General features: G+C 39.1%; 1 protein-coding gene across 6 annotated transcripts in view; it reads left to right on the top strand.

Moving 5' to 3' along the window:
* The window catches only part of CNTNAP4 (contactin associated protein family member 4), a gene marked incomplete at both ends in the record, with an annotated part of 234,878 nt that overhangs the window by 109,917 nt on the left and 106,951 nt on the right, over nucleotides 1-18,010 (top strand). For all 6 annotated transcript variants that reach the window (XM_080828714.1, XM_080828715.1, XM_080828716.1 and 3 more), the window contains one exon: nucleotides 15,611-15,758. In XM_080828714.1, the coding sequence (XP_080684840.1) occupies nucleotides 15,611-15,758 (148 nt within the window). The remainder of the gene's footprint in view (nucleotides 1-15,610; nucleotides 15,759-18,010) is intronic.

Here is an 18,010-nt window from a genome sequence, read left to right as displayed (position 1 = left end):
AGACAGATCACAAGTAGGCAGAGAGACAGGCAGAGAGAGAGAAAGGAGGAAGCAGGCTCCCTGCTGAGCAGAGAGCCCGATGCGGGGCTCGATCCCAGGACCCTGAGATCATGACCTGAGCCGAAGGCAGAGGCTTTAACCCACTGAGCCACCCAGGCGCCCACCTCATTTAACTTTTTATATTGAAGTACTACACATATCCGAGAAGACAAAAGGTATACACACACACACACACACACCCCGAGCTCACTGAATTATCAAAAAGTGAAAACTCCTATATAAATATTATCTAGGCCAAGAATACTACAGTATCTCAAACACCTCCTTTCATCCCTTTCCTGAACACTACTACCTCCTTCTTCTCCCAAAGTTCTCACTCTTCTGTTAATGCCTGTTTTGAATTACATTCAAAAGAAATCATGCAATATATACTTTTTTTTTTACATGTGGCTACCTGGGTTAACATTTTGTTCGAGGAACATATCCATGTTGTTGTGTATAGGTATAATTGGTTTATTTTCATTATTTTACAGCATCTCATTATAGGAGTGTTTCTGAATGTGTTTATCCATTCTCCAAATGGACATGTGAGTTGGATTTGGGGACTGTTCTGAACAGTACTTCAGCAGCCTTTATGTGCCTTTGGTCCACAGGGCCTGCTTTCCTCTCGGGTACACTCTTGAGAGGGAAATTGGTGGCTCATAAGTGTATGTTGAGCTTTAGTGGAATATGTCAAAAACTTTATAGAGATCCCATTCATTTATACTCTCACCACAGTGTATGAAAAGTCCATTTCTTCCATATTCTTGACAACACTTGGTATTCTCAATTTTCTTTTAACTTTAGCTTTTTATTGTCCCTCCATTTTAGCTATTCTGGTTGGCGTGCTGAACTCTCACACCGTGGTTTGAATTTACAGTGTCCTGTGACTAATGAGACTGGACACCATTGCATAGGTCTGCTGGTCACCTGGGTATTTCTTTGTCCCACTTTTCCTTATTGCTTTGTAGTTCTCTGTAAATCCTGGACACACATTTACAGAAAAATAGGTTCTTCCATTCTCTGGCTTCTCTTTTCACTATTTTAACATCTATAAATGAACAGAAGTTCTTAAGTTTAATATATTCTGATTTGTCAGCCTTTCCTCTTATGTGTCAGCCTTTCCTCTTGTGTCATGTTTAGGACACCTTTGCCCTCCTGCAGGCTGTGAAGGTCTCCAGCTGTGCTGTCTTCTAGCACATCTGCTAGCTCTAGTCACATTAACTTTACAATCTTACTGGAATGCCTTTCTGCACACGATTTAAGGGAGTGATCAACCTTCCTTTTTTTCTCTCTCCTCCTTTCTTCTTCTTTTTTTTAAAATTCTTCTCCTTCCCCCAGTGTAGTGTTTGATCAACCCAGCACTGCACTTTTTAAAAGAGGCAGTTTACTGTTTGTTTGTTGTTTTTCCAACTGATTTCATTGCGAACATTGTCAGAAATCCATTCCGCATTTATGTTGAATCTGTTTCTGGATTCTCTATTCTGTTCCTCTAGTCCGTTTAAGTCATCTTCCAGCAATATGACATTCTATTATTTTTGTAACATTCTGAGGCTTGATACCCAGTCAAGAAAATCCTCCAACTTTGTTTTTCTTCCAGAGTACCTTGGTGATTCCTGTTCCTTTCTATTTTCACTAACAGTGGATGAGAGTTCTTGTTGCTCTGTGTCCTCACCAGTATTTGGTGTTGTCAATGTTGTGGATTTTGGCCGTTCTAATAAGTGTGTAAATTCAATCCATATCGATACATAGACTTTCATTCAGCAGATTTGCTAAGCACATGCTATAAAGTAAAGAAACTTCTACATAAACAATCATGCAACCTATGAATGGCAGCAGGCTTATTTCTTTATTTCCAATCCATATTACCTGTTAAATATTTTTCTTACCCTAATCAGAATATTCACTTCACGTTGAATGAAAGGGTCTATAGAGAACATGCTTTGATTCCCAAACTCAAAGCAGACCTCAGCATTTCTTCTAACATGTGACGATTTGCTGTAAGATTTTTGTAGACGTCCTTTACAGATTTAGAAATTCCCTTTTTGGCTAAAAGTTTTAATCACATTTAGATGTCGAATTTAATCAAATGCTCTTTCTACATCTGTTTAGAAGATTATATTTTCTTCAGTTTGATTAATTACCTTGAAAGATTTTAAAATATTAAGCAATCCTTATGGTCCTGGAAGAAACTTGATTAAGTTATGATCTATGAAAATTTTTCTTTATTTCTGTAATCTGTAATAATTTTGCGGCTATTTTAGAGGATAATTGGGTCTATGTTTATGAATAAGATTGGCTTTTATTTTCTTTCTTGACAGTTCCTTGTCAGATTTTGATATCAAGCTAGGCTAGCCTCACAAAACAAGTTGGGAAGCATTCCATTTTTCTACTTTTGGAAGGTGTTTATATAAGATCAGTGTTGTTTTGTCCCTAAATGTTTAAATGTCCTTAGATCTTTAGAAAAATTCACAAGGTCTGGAATTTTCCACATGTGAACATTTTTAAATTATGGATTTAATTTTGCCAACAGAGATAGGCAACTCTGATTCTCCTGGTTTTCAACTGTTTTGGCAAGTTGCTGTGTATTTAGAGCTTGCTCACTGAATTTTCAAAAACTATTCAAAGTAACCTCTTATGATTGTTCTAACTTCTTTGAGATAGTAGTAGGATGATCAGCACCAGTGACTTCTCTTCCACTTGTGACATTGGTAATTTGGGTCTTTCTCTCGTACTTTTCCTTGGACATCATGAGTGGGGATTTATCAATTTCAGAGAACTTTTCAGAGAAAGAGCTTTTGATTTTGTTAATTTTCTCTATTGTTTTCCTGCTTTCGGTTTCACTTATTTGTGCTCTAATTTTTATTATTTCTTTTCTTCTGATTATTTTAGATTTATATTGCTCTACATTCTCTAGTTTCATAGGATAGAAACAGAGATTATTTATTGAGGTCTTTGGGTTTTTCCCCCCCTAATGTATGCATTTAATGCTACAAATGGTGCTGTATCTCACACATTTTGATAAATTATATTTTTATTTTCATTTAGATCAATTTTTAAAAACTTCACTTGAGACATCTGCCTTAGCTCTTGGGTTATTTCAAAATATTTTTGGGCTTTCCAGCTGTCATTTTATTACTTATTTCTAGTTTAATCCTATTGTGGTTTGGGAACATATTTTGTACAGTTCACAGTTTCCGTAAGATTTGTGAGGGTGTGTTTTAGAGCCCATAATGCAGCCTGTCTTTCTGAATGTTTCATATGATCTCTTTATATATATTTTATGTTATGTTAGTTATGTTATGTTAGTCACCATACTGTACATCATTAGTTTTTGATGTAGTGTTCCATGATTCACTGTTTGCATGTAACTTCCAGTGCTGCATGCAATACAGGCCCTCCTTAATACCCATCCCTGGGCCAACCCATTGACCCACCTCCTTCCCCTCTGTAACCCTATTTGTTTCCTTCAGTCCGTAGTCTCTTATGGTTCATCTCCCCCTCTGATTTCCACCCCCCTTCATTTTTCCTTTCCTTCTCCTAATGTCCTCCATGCTATTCCTTATGTTCCATGAATAAGTGAAACCATGTGATAATTGACCCTCTCTGCTTGACTTATTTCACTCAGCATAATCTCCTCCAGTCCCGTCCATGTCGATGCAGATGTTGGGTATGCATCTTTTCTGATGGCTGAGTAGTATTCCATTATGTCTATAGACTACATCTTCTTTATCCATTCATCTGTTGAAGGGCATCTTGGCTCCTTCCACTGTTTGGCTATTGTGGACATTGCTGTATGAACATTGGGGTGCACATGCCCCATCTTTTCACTACATCTGTATCTTTGGGGTAAATACCCAGTAGTGCAATTGCTGGGTCACGGGGTATCTCTGTTTCCAACTTTTTGATGAACTTCCACACTGTTTTATAAAGTGGCTGCACCAACATAATGCAGTCTGTCTTCATGAATGCTTCATGTGATCCTGAGAGGATGTTTCTGCTGCTGTTGGATGGAATATTCTAAAATGTCAATTCGATCCAGTTGACTAATACTGATATACAGGTCTTCTATATTTTTACTGTTTTTCTGTCTTTTTGATGTATCAACTACTCCAACTATAATAATGGATTTGTCTATTTCTCCCTGCGGTTCTATCTGTATTTGCCTCATGTATTTTGACCCTTTGTTGTTATGTGCTACGCATAGAGGATTGTTACACCATGTTGGAAAATTGATTGCTTTGCCATTATGCAATGTGCCTGTTTATCTCTGATAATCTTTCTTGCTCTGCAGTCTGCTTTGTTTGAAATTAATGTAGCCACTCCAGCTTTTTTTAGATCAGTGTTAGTGTTAGGCTGAAATACAAAAAGAAAACCAAACTTGAAAATTCCCTGAGCAGACAAAACCATTTAAACCCCATAAGCAAAACTAAATCTAGCTTATTTCATGAATATAAGTGAAACTTAAGTCATCTTCCTAAAGATGGTGTAAGATAACCACTTTCAATCAGTCCCCTGCCATCTGGAAACCCCCATTGTAATAACCAATCATCGCAAAGGTTAAACAGGTTCCTCATTTTCACTTCATAAGCCATCCTGTAATGGCTTATCAAAGCTCCCAATTCTTGAACTGTTCTTATATGCACAATCAACTCTTACTAATTACTATTTTATTAATCTGGTGGTTTTAATTTTGTTAGTTTTGGATTTTTGACATTAGCATAGTATATCTTTCTCTGTCCTTTTAATGTATTTTAGTCTTTATATTGTGGATTTTTTTGTGGATTTTTTTAAGTGGATTTCTTATAGATAACATATAGTTGGGTTTCATCATTCTTTATACCATGACAATCTGTCTTTTAATATTGTATTTAGACCATTTGATTTTAAAGTGATTATTGACATGTTTGGATTAATATCTGCCATATTTGTAACTATTTTCCATTTGTTGCATTTGTCTTTTGTTTATTGCTCTCCCCTTTTTGATTTGTTATCTGAATTTGAGCATTTTGTATTATTCAGTTTTATCTCTTTGCATGTTGATATAATTTAAAAAGTTTTAGTGACTGCCCTTACCAAAGATCATCTTCAAATAACATTATCCTACTTAGTAAGTAGTGCAGGTGCATTAGAGTTTTCCCAGTCCCTCCCTCTCATCCCTTGCAGCATTGCTGCCCTTCATTTAATTTATCCACATGCCATAATCACCCAATACATTTGTAGTATTATTTCTTTAAACAGTCATCTTATAACTAAGAATAAGAAAAATTATTTTATTGTACCTTCTTTTATTCCTTCTCGAATGCTCTTCTTTTGTTTGCAAGTTTCTGACTTCTATCATTTAACTTTTGTCTAAAGAACTTCCTTTAATTAAGAAAAAATTAGAAAAAAAGGAACTTCCTTTAAATACTTACTGCAAAGCAGGTCTGGTAGCAATGACTTCTGTTGGTTTTTGTCTGAGAAAGTTTTTATTTTTTCTTCACTTTTGAGAGATAATTTCTCCAGGTGTGGAGTTCTAAGTTTATTTTTGCTTCTTTCAACGCTTTAAATATTTTGCTCTGCTCTGTTCTTGCTTGCATGTTTTCTGATGAGAAGTCCAATATAGTTCTTATCCTTGTTCCTCTATAGGTAAGGCATTTGTTTTTCTTAGCTTCTTCCAAAATGTTCTCTTTATCTTCGGCTTTCTGTAGCTTGATTATGTTATGACTCAGTATAGAGTTTATTCAGATTTCTAACCTGCTTGTTACTCTTTGAAAGTCCTCGGTCTACTTTGGTGTCTGTCATTAATTTTGGAAAATCCGTTGGCCATTATTCAAATATTTCTTTCACTACATTCTCTCTTTCTTTACCTTCTAGTATTCCACTTATGCCCATGTTACAACCTTTGTAGTTATCCCCAGTTCTTGGACATTCTCTTCTGCATTTTTCTTTTTGCATTATAGTTTAGGAAGTTTGCATTTTCTGATATTTTCAAGCTCACTGATTCTTTCCTTAGTTGTATTGAATTTATCGATGTGCCCATCAAAGACATCCTCCATTTCTGTCACAATGTTTTTGATTTCTGATATTTCTCTTGGGTTCTTTCTTAAGAGTTTTCATCTCTCTATTTCTCTTACCCATCTTTCTTGAATGCTGTCCTCTTGTCCCATTAGAACCCTTAGCATATATACAATGAGTATTACGCAGCCATCAGAAAGGATGAATACCCAACTTTTGTATCAACATGGCGGGACTAGAGGAGATTATGCTGAGTGAAATAAGTCAAACAGAGAAAGTCAATTACCATATAGTTTCACTTACTTGTGGAACATAAGGAATAACATGGAGGACATTAGGAGATGGAGAGGAGAAGTGAGTTGGGGGAAATTGGAGGGGGAGACAAACCATGAGAGACTGGGGACTCTGAGAAACAAACTGAGGGTTTTGGAGGGAAGGGGGTAGGGAGTTGGGTGAGCCTGGTGGTGGGTATTATGGAGGCATGTATTGCGTGGAGCACTGGGTGTGGTGCATAAACAATAAATGCTGGAACACTGAAAAGAAATAAAATAAAATGGAAAAAAAAAGAACCCTTAGCATACTAATCACAGTTGTTTTTAATTCCTAGTCTGATAACTCCAACATCTGAGACATATGTAAGACTGGTTCCAATGATTGTTTTGTCTCTGCAGAATGGTTTTTTGTTTGTTTGTTTGTTTGTTTTGTTTTTTGCCTTTTGGCATGCCTTGCAGTTTCTCCTGAAATCTGGAGTTGTATCTAGCAGTGGGAACTGAAGTGAATAGGGTTTTTTTGTTTTTTTGTTTTTTTGTTTTTTTTTTTGTGTGTGTGAGGGTTTATATTAATCTGGCAAGGAATTGGGCTATGTTTAATGTTTGCTGTAGGTGATACAGGTGCCAGAGGCTTCAAATTCATCTAGGACTCTTGTTTTTGCCTCTCCTCTTGACTTTGGGGTCCTCTTCCAAGGCAGTCTGTGTTTCTAGTTCTTTCAGCTATTAGTAGTATACTAGAGTTCTGTTGGTATGATGATATGATAGAAGGATGAGAGCATTCTATAATATTCCAGCTAAATGTCAGTGTTTCTAGTGGGTCTCTGTATTGGGACTGTGACCTTCACTAGTGTTTCTCTAGTGGTGTGGCTTGTTTCCTTTTGCCCCTTACTTCTTTTCCTGGCTACTGACTCCTGAGGACTATTTGTTCCCTTAGGTGGGACAGGGAAAGTAGGAAACCAGTGTAGGAGAAATGTTCTTTCCTAATTGGGATGAGGCTCTGGTGGCAAAATCTTCTCCCCTGGACAGTAGGCCTTTGGTATACAAAACACTCTGGGCATATCTTGCAATGGTTACCTTCTCCTCTCTCTGCCAGAGCTGAGAGGAATCTTTTTCTGATCTTCACAAAGAGCATGGAAAGGTTCCTGGAAGTCAGGTTTACAGAAATGTGGGGGCCCTCTAAGACTGTGGTCCTCAAGAGTTTCTCTCTCTCATGCCAGTCTACCCTCAGCCCATGTAAATTTATCAATATTACCCTATAAGCAGCCCTATCAGTTTATGGCACCAGGGACTTCTGCTGTAGGTGGACAGATCTCATCTCTGGCTCTTTGGATGGTCTTGTCTCTCCAGATTTCAGGGTGGCAGTTTGCCATGTGTTTTATTCAGCTTAGACTGCTGTCACAAAATATTATAGACTGGGAGGCTTAAGCAACAGACAATTTTTTACTGTCATGGAATTTGGAAAGTCTAAGATCAAGTTTCCAGCTGATTCACTTCCTGGTGAGAACCCACTTCCTGGCTTGTAGATATAAGCCTTCTCACTGTGTCCTTATCCGGCTCTGGTCTCTCTTCTCATCATTATGACACTAATCCCATCAGGGGGGCCTCACCCTCATGACTTCGTCTAAACCTAATTACTTCCCAGAGGCCCCACTTTCAGATAATGTCATGTTGGGATTAGGGCCTCAACCGTGAGTTTTGGAAGGACACAATCTAGTCCATAGTGCATGTAACCTCAGTGTTCTGAGAGGTCTAAGGAAGTCCATGATTTTAAGTTTGTGCAGCTTTCTTGTGTAGAGAACATGGATGATATCCAAGGTCTTTAAATACAGAGCTGATACTTTTTCTATTTACTAATATATAAGTCTGTGTATCCAAGACTCTGAATTTCCCTTTAAAAAAAAAAGAGAGAGATTTATTTATTTATTTGAGAGAGAGCAAGCTGGAGAGCATGAGTGGGGGGGGCGGCGGGGGTGGGGGAGAATCTCAAGCAGGCTCCTTGCTCAGCAGCCTGACACAGGGCTCGATCACAACACTGAGATCATGACCTGAGCCGAGACCAAGAGTCAGGCACTTAACTGACTGCGCCACCTCCATGCCCCATCTCTCTGAGTTTCCATTTAAGAACAGATTTTGCTGCTGCTTTATTACTTTCTGTGGTATATATGACATCATGTTTGAAGAATGAACAATTTGTGACCTAGAAGGATATCTTTGTACAGAGTATAACTACGTTGGGTTCTGCAGGTAGAAATGAGCACTAGACATCTCTGACCATCTTAATATTATTGAGAAGACAGGAAACTGAATTTTAGTCCCTTAAGGAGTTGTTTGTCTCTGACTTACCCTGTGTCCTAAGCTGTAGGAAGCTTTTGGGTATTCTCATCCTTGGGGGGCCTAGAACTAAGATTTTGTCTTTAAATTTGTAAAACTGTAAATTTAAATTTTTTTTTAAAAGATTTTGTTTATTTATTTGACAGACAGAGATCACATGCAGGCAGAGAGGCAGGCAGAGAGAGAGGAGAAAGCGGGCTCTCCACGGAGCAGAGAGCCCGACGTGGGGCTCGATCCCAGGACCCTGGGATCATGACCCGAGCCGAAGGCAGAGGCTTTAACCCACTGAGCCACCCGGGCGCCCCTGAATTTTTTTTTGTAAATTTGTGAATTTGTAAAAAGATCTCCTCAGGTGCTTCATATCTCAGGTTGTCTTCAGCAGTCCTAGAAAGAGCAAAGGGTCTTAAAAGTAGGGTTTGCTTCCATAGGTTTTCTTCTTCTTCCAGATCTTGGACGTTTTATGTTTTATTGTCTTTTAGCACTTCACTCCCTGTTTTCCATTTTGTACAGTTTTTCTAGCAGGAGGATTGTTCAGAATTTCCTAGTCTGCCAACCATAATATGATTATTCTTTTAAGCTCAAGTTCTTTTTCATCTCAATAAAACCTTAGTCTTCCACTAAATTCAACATATATTATTACCCTAATATAAATTTAAGGGTAATGACCTGTCTGCATATCTTCCATAAAACAATTTATTGCTATTTCTGAACAATAGTTACAAACTACAGCCGAGGTTATATCTTTCACATGCTTTTTCACTCTTGCCGTTTGATCTTGCTGTCTTGAGAATTGAAACCTTTTTATGCTAAAAGGGCCGAAACAGTGTATTTTACAACTTGGTGTCTCCACAGATTCTAATAAAATGGCTAAGATATGGGCCTTACTGAAATATTACCAACAATTTGATATCCCCTCAAATAAATATTTTAAAGATTGTGAACATTTTCAGAGAGGGATGGTAGAAATAATTCTATTTAATAAAATTCTATATTCTTATTTTGAAATGTGAGATTTGTCGTATACACAGAACAAAACTTTCGAATCTGCTTTCTGTACTCTCACTGCTATTTGTCTGTTACAATAAATGAATGACATTCACACTCAAGAGAGAATCAGCTTTTATACATATAGGTACAATAGTCTTGTCCAACATATGTTTAAAAGTTATTCTTATCTGGGTTTATGTTAGCAAGTTCCCTGCTTTTTAGGAGTTCTTATTTTTTCTTAGCCTTTCTTTTGCATTTTTTGATTTTTAGGCTAGACAACCTCTTGGGAGGCACACTGGCACACTTGGTAAATATTTATAACCAACATCATAGAACAAAGGGCTGACTTCCATTAGACAGCATGTTGTTATGATGCATTTAGTGTCTGCATATCAGCTGACTGTGTCACAATGAGTTCTACTTGGAAATAGGTCATATGTGAGTCACATGAATTCTCACAACAGGAGAGGTCAGGGGATTTACATGCTTGCCTGCTTGTCATGTTGAATTTATATTAGTATTGCTGTTTATTTTGGTGGGAGCGAAACCAATTTTTATGTAATTATGTAGCCTACTGTATAACTACCTGTAAGTGGTCCCATGTTTCTGATTTATTATAGCAGCGTTTTGGATCCCCTATGAACTGCCATATGGGCATTTCCCTTTATGCATCTTGACTTTCATAGATGAGTTGCTCAATTAATATTGATAAAATAGATTAATGCTATTATACCTCTTCATAAACTTTAGAATCATTATGGAAATACTTAAAGTCTTGCAAAAAACTTTAATTCATTAACTCCATAAATTACCTCGGTTAGAAATACATTTCTAAATCATCTATGAATACCTCATTGAGTTTGAAAATCATCAAGCCTCAAAGAAAAGAAAAATACAATTAAAGTCCTTTGATTTTTTGTCACATAAGACACATCACTGTACTTCTATTTGTAGATATTTCAGATAGTTGATGAAATACTGGCATATTCTTTTACATTCTGTATCTTCTAGGAGGTTATCATTTTATGCAAGAGTCCTATTGATTATCGAACATTTGTCTTTTATTTTTCTACTCCAATAATTTTGAGAAAATGTGATGTTTATAGAAAAATCCTTTTGTCTATAAACGTTAACTGGTAGAGCTACGTTCAGCAATCATCTAAGTCGCATTACTCTCAATGTGTCAAAGATTTTAAATGTAAATTATGAGAAAAAGCAGGCAGGGGGGAGCGTCCAATAAAATATCAGGCTTCCTTTAGGGTGGATTGTTGGCTTGCTTTCATGTTCTGTTAGAGTGAGGTCTACTCATAGCTTGGCTAAATTAATGCGCTGTGAGGTCAGAAAAGCCTGGGATTAAATCTTTACTCTGCCACTTCCTAGCTGTGTGGCTTTAGGCGCACAACCTCTGTAATTTTCATTATCCTCCTCTTTAAAGTGGGTACAAGAATGACTACTCTACAGGGTTGATGGAAATATTGCAGGGACATAACATAGTTCTTCTGCACCTGATGCTGAGACACGCTGAAGATCTTTAGGTTGATACCAGAACACATTTGCTCCTTGTTTCTCTCTTTGGAGGTTAGCCCAGGTGAACCCTTCTTCTAAAATCTTTTCCTTCCCTGAAAAGTTTTGCAGTAATGTTGGGAGGGGAAAAGAGCATGGTGTATCCACAAGCCAGAAAAAATTTCAAAGCCAGCTAAAGACCAACAGCACAAATGGACTCAGTATGCATTAGAAATGCAGATTCCAGGGGCACCTGGGTGGCTCAGTGGGTTAAAGCCTCTGCCTTCGGCTCAGGTCATGATCCCAGGGTCCTGGGATCGAGCCCCACATCGGGCTCTCTGCTCAGCAGGGAGCCTGCTTCCTCCTCTCTCTCTGTCTACTTGTGATCTCTGTCTGTCAAATAAATAAATAAAATCTTTATTTTAAAAAAAAAAAAGAAATGCAGATTCCAGCCCTCCCCTCACAGATTTAGTGCATGAGGCGCAGGATCTAGAAACTGCATTTTTAAACAGCTCCTCAGGTAATTCTGACAGACATCAAAATTCGGGATCTGTATAATAAAAGGGAAGACAAACAGCCACATAGTAAAATTATGTTTTTAAAAGGACAATTGAAATCCATGTGTTCTTTTTAGAAATTTATTTTATTTTTTTAAAGATTCATTTATTATATATTTATTTATTTAGAAAGCATGAGCAGGGGGAGGGGCAAGGGAGAAGGAGAGAGAGAATCCCACGCAGGTTCTGTGCCGAGCCTGGAGCCTGACACTGGGCTTGATCCCAGAACCCTGAGATCAGGACCCAAGCCAAAATCAAGGGTCGGATGCCTGGCCAACTGAGCCACCCACGTGCCCCTAAATCCATGAATCCATGAATCCATTTTATGAATTGTGATGGTATCAAAAAAATCTTCACATCAAATTGAGAAATATCTCTTAGGCAAAGGAAATACATTTGAAACCTGATAATATGCCTAGAACAGTTAACTTACAAGGTAATGTAACATCAACCCCACACTTCATTCATTAACACTGAATACCCATTAAATACAGAATTCCACAGCAGAATCTTTGTTATCTTATTTATTGAAAAAATTTCAACACGGGGAGCAAGACAAACATATATTACAATTCAGTTAAATAATATTTAATTAATAGTAATGGTGCATATTCCCCCAATGACCTTGATACTAGAAAGTTAAATTTGAGGTACTCAGAGCATTACGGAATAACATTCTGCCTGCTCTGTCACTGTGTACACACACTTCTAATGTCTCCATCTTACTTCATTTTACTAATTATCATACAGTTAATACATGTTCAGTTTTACAAATCCAGGTATGGCTGCTCTGTGCTAAAAATCCGTTACCCTCTACCTCACAATTTCCCTTGCCCTTTGTAAGAAAAATCTGCTTAGAATTTTGAGTGTGCCAAGGTATTTTTATTACATATACAAGCTAAGCACTGTATATTTCTTCTTTATGTTCTTAAAATTTAAATAACTCATAAATCGATCAGGTAAAATGTGAAAGATTGCCATTGGTAGACCTCCCCATTCCACTTACCTGTCTGTTGCCACTGCCACTGTGCATCTTTTTTCCTAACCCCTTAAGATGTTGAGATCATCATAGTGGCATCTGTCTAAATCTGTGAACGTACGTTAATGTTGGAAAAATGTGAGATCTTTGGGAGGGTTATCTGATTCATCATCTAGCTGTTCACTGAAAGAAATCAAAATTGTATCAGCCTGCCAGTGGCACCCGGGAAAAGAGAATTAGAGTGTAAGAGGGTCTGATTAGAACTGAACGGTGATGGACCAGGGCCTCTACTCTGGATGCACATCACCCTGGTTTGAAGAGCAGGTAAACACACACACACACACACACACACACACACACACACACACCAGTGCCCAGAGTGTAAAATTTTGACTAGTGGAAGGAATGGGGCTTTCTAGAAGGGTCTGGTTATCAGAGTTAAAATGTCTGTGGGTTTAAACAGTGTTCTCCTATTTGTGTTGTAGGAAACGGTAGGTAGGTAGGTGGGCCTAATAAGATGACTGTCTTCGTCATGGGAGATACAAAGCAATACACACATTCACGTTTGACATGCTCTGAGAGGGTCTGTAATCGAGAAACTTGTTGAACTTTATTTTGTTTTTAGCACAGTCTTTCCGAAATGTACACATCTGACAAATATTTTATTGTGAACCACTTCGAGCCAAGTCCTGTTCTGGGTACTGTGGATGGAGGCCACTGGAGGTCCATGCTTTAATGGAGCTGGTCTTCTAGTGGGATGAGATCAACAAACAAGGTAGTCAGTCAAACAAAAGAAGACCCCAAATAATGAGTAAAATGAACAAAATAAAACAGGAAACTCAGATGCGGGGGTATGCCAGGTACACTGCTTTTGAAACTGTGATCAGAAAGGGTCTGACTTGGGTGGTCATATTTTGACCAAGTCCTAAAATGTCAAGGGGACTGGCTGTACAGAGAACTTTCAGAGTAGTACGCACAGCAGCTGCGAAGGCTCCGAGCAGGACCGAGCCTGGTTGTTCCGGGGGGTACGGTGGGGTGAAAGCATAATGGAGGGTGTTGTCAAAGACTGTGTGTTTGATAAGGAGCTTGGATTTTGTTCTGAGTTCTAAGTGGGTGTGGGTGACGCAGTTTGATTTGCCCTTAAAGACATTCCTGACTGCTCAGAGGGGAGAGATGGGGCCTGTGGATGGGGATGGTGACAGGGAGCAGGAGAACAAAAATGGTGAGGAGCAGATCATTCTGGTGAGGTAATGCTTTGTGGAACTGGGTGGTCCTAGCTGAGATGGAGACAGAGGCCCCGATTTTGGATATCATTTGGAAGTACTGTCACGGAAGGCCTGTGGTACGTGAGCCTGAGAGCTGGGTGCCTGGGGTATTGGTGGGGGGGCGGGCAGCAGGTAGAGAGCTTATTGATAAGGGGAGTCAAATCAAATCAATTTGACTGTGAAACACCAAACATTTAAAAAAAAATGTTTCGGTAAATGCTGGTAAAGGGATATTTGTAAACTAGAAAGAAAAGTATGAACATGAGCAGACTCGTGTGTATTGGTATTCCTAACATATTCACCTTCACCTTGTGCAACGTCCATGAGGTTGGCCTTATGCACTGGCCCAGTCATGGTCAGCAGACCTACCGAGAGCCTGAATAGATTGCTTTTTTGTTCTGGCATATGCTGATTGTTACAGAAGGGGTGGGGGGACACAAAACAAAGGAGAGGAGGAGAGGGAGAAAAAGAGGTAAGAGGAAGGGAGGATGGGTAGCAGAGAAGGAGAAGAAGAGATAAAAAATACAAATTATTGAGAACAACTTCTGCTTCCCTCTAACATTTTCCCCTCTGAAGCCTTACCCTTGGGCATGAAGGTGTAAACAGAGCCGCTCTGATGCTAGGCACTGTCCTATGTCAGTTTTGCAGGCGAGCTCTGTGTTAGGCAGATGCACCATGCTATGGCGGAAGGAAGGTAGCTCTGGGTCTCACCTTATGTAGTTTTACAAATGCCAGAAGGTTATTTTATACCTTTTTTTTTTTAAGATGTTATTTATTTATTTGAACGGGAGGAGCAGGCTTCCCGCTGAGCAGGGAGTCAGCAGGGGCTTGATCCCAGGGTCCTGGGATCAGGACTTGAGCTGAAGGCAGATGCTTAACCAACTGAACCACCCAGATGCCCTTATCTTCTACCTCTTTGACCTTTAATGTCCTCATCTGCACTTTGTGCTAGCTTAGCACCATTCTCAAGGTCTTTCTAGCTTTCAAATTCTAGAGTCTATAAGTCTAATTGTAGGTCTTTCCAAATTATTATTGCTTCCAATTTCCCTTAACCGTTTTTTTTTAATACAGGTGCTTTGGTTTTATTATTTTTTTATTAAATAACTTTGATGTGTAGCAATTCTTAATGTGCATATCTGGCAGCTCCGTGAAGTTGAACAGTCTGTATCAGAGTGTTCTGAGTGGAGTGCTGGGAGGTACTTTTGTATATGGTAATAAGAGGAGAAAATGAAACAACAGAAACGTCCTAAGTTTCATCATTCACCGGTAATACAGGCAACCTCTTTGCTGAATCAGACCCTACTTTTCGAATACTGGAAGAAGACTTTCTCAAATTTTTTGGGTGCTGTTCACAATGTTAATACCTTTTAAGTTTCGTCTGAACTTTATAGAAACAAAGTTTATTGAGGTTGAAAGGTTGAAATGGTTGAAAGCTGGTTTAATGGGGAAGGTGGAATTTCAGCTACTCTCAACGTAGAGAGAAGCCCGGGCAATCGTACCTTCTGTGGATGGGGGGGCGGGGGGCGGGCTTTCCTGTGTAACTGGTCATATGATTTTCTTGAAGCAGGCAGCCATTTTTACAGGAAAAAAGCATGCTAGGCATTGTTCATTGGCATTCGAGGTCACGGGGTGAAGCGGATATTCTCCAGATGCATTGATTTCCTTCCTTCCCTTTTCGTTTAGGGCTTTTCAGGAAATGCAAATGCCGACAGCGTTGTGTACTATAGACTCCAGCCTTCTATCAAAGCCCGATTCCTGCGCTTCATCCCTTTAGAGTGGAACCCCAGGGGCAGAATCGGAATGCGGATCGAGGTGTTCGGATGTGCATACAGTAAGTGTTTGTTTATCCAACACACCGGCATAGGTTTCAGAGGAGATGTTTTGAAAGCCAACCTGTATGCTGAAATTGACTTTATAGCTATGTAAAGAGATAGAAAAACAGGAAAGATTTTTGCGGAAAGCTTTTTTTGTGCCCATACATGGCAATATTGACTTTAGCGTTTGGCTTTATATTTTAAATCAGACGTGGAAGCATTTTATAGATAGATCGATCCATACAGAGATAAACAGACACGGATACCTGTTTATAGACATATGTGAATCTGTTTACCCAAATCTAATATTATTAGCTAGACCCCGACCTTCAAATATTAAGAGTTTCCCCGTCATGGACTATATTTGATGATGTTTCACTTAGGCACCCTGAATTTAACAAAAGATACGGTGTTCCATTTAGTATGACCAGTCAAATGTCAGGACTTGAAAGAATGTTTGTCTCTCCAGCCTAAAAATAATACGCCACATAACTCACTTATAAACGTGCTGTCCCTTCGGCATAAATTCATAGAAAAGGTAAAGACCTCTGCCAAAATATAAAATGTGTTTGAAATACTTTCACATAAAAAATGATAGAAACCACAGATTTCACTTAGTCTCTTCTTAATGAAGCGTTTTATTATATCTTTTTGTGGGGCAGGGGCCTAAGAGTTATTGATAGCCTACCTCAAGCCGCACCATCCTGTTAGATGCTCCTTTATTATGGAAAAATGAGTTAGTTAATATGATCTACAATTATCAGATGAGCAGTCTGAGGTTTGGAGATATTCCGTAATTTGCCCAGCATCTCACGCCTAACACACAGAAGAATCTGGAAAAGAGCCCAGGACTGTTCGGTTCTTCTCTATCATTCTTCTTCTAGTGAACCTTTATTTTTTAGCCATGAAAGCTTTTTTTCACACACATTTTATCACTTTTTAATGTAAGTCAAGTTAGGTTCTGGTTCACTTTATTTGCAGGAAGGGAAGGCATGTCATGCAGGGGGCAAGCAAGTTGTTGACGTTGTCTAAACTCTGTCAGACAGACAAACCACGGTGTACAGACTGCAGGTCTCCTTGCACTGGCTGGTGATGTTCCCAGCACCCCGAACCGTCCCGCTCCCAACATCAACGGTCAGCTAACCAGCCTTTCGTTCCTGCCAGGGCCTACAGAAGAGTGATCACAGTACGAATATCGATAGTAATAATAATAATAATAATGGCAGTAATACTAATAGTGTAATTTTTAAAAGATTTTATTTATTTATTTGAGAGAGAGAGAGGTAGATGCAGAGGGAGAGCGAGAGGGAGAAGCAGACTCCCCGCTGAGTAGGAAGTCTGATGTGGGGTTTGATCCCAGAACCCTGGGATCCTGACCTGAGCCAAAGACGACACTTAACTGACTGAGCCACTCAGGCATCCCCCGATAGTATTAATTTTTTAATACTGGAAATAGCAATGTTTTCTTGAGTGCTTATTATATGTCTAACATTCTATTAACATGTAGTTTATAATGTTTTTAAAAGTCTGTATACATGTTTTAGGATAACTACTCCGTTCTCTGACTTTGCAAACACAGTGGCTAAAAGCTCAGGGCAGATGGCTTGCTCAAGCCACATGGATGGGAAGTGACTGAGCTGGGTTTGCAGTCAGGTCTGCCCAACTCCAGAGCCCCACGGCAAGCTCAGGCTCCATCCAGCTGTTAAATCCCAGAGAGGAGCCACGGGCAGCCCACTTCTCACCGTCTGCCCGTTCAATCTCTTGGCCTCAACGCTTCAGCGTAGCTGCTTCTATCATGGGTTAGCGCCTCCTTTGCAACGATCCGTTTGAATAAGATCATCCTTTAAAAACACATCCCACCCCAAAGTACAGTTCTGGAACGCAGAACCTGGACAGTCTGTCTTCTTGTCTTTGGATCATAGAGTTTAGCAAAGCCCGTGCTACACGGTGGGTAATTAGCTAAACAAAGTTCCAGTGCTTTGTATTTCTAGTTGCATTCTCTCCTTACTCGGAGCATGCGCCTTGCAAAATATTCATTTATCACAGTATAAACATAGCTAACAGTTCTCGAGCACTTACTCTCTGTCAGGTAGGGTTTTTATAGGCATTCTAACTTAAATCCTAAAAATCTCGCATCTGAGAGAGTCTTAGAAATATGAAGCCATTTCCCCCACTTAATACACCGTCAGTCTGGGATGTCAATTCAACATCAGTTGAGCAAGACTGTTGATACTGTTTGTCCACAATGAAAGTACCCTCATGATGTCCC

Source organism: Martes martes (assembly GCF_963455335.1).
Source record: "Martes martes genome assembly, chromosome: 17".
In the NCBI taxonomy this organism is placed as follows: domain Eukaryota; kingdom Metazoa; phylum Chordata; class Mammalia; order Carnivora; family Mustelidae; genus Martes; species Martes martes.
This window is presented reverse-complemented; position numbering and strand designations above follow the sequence as displayed.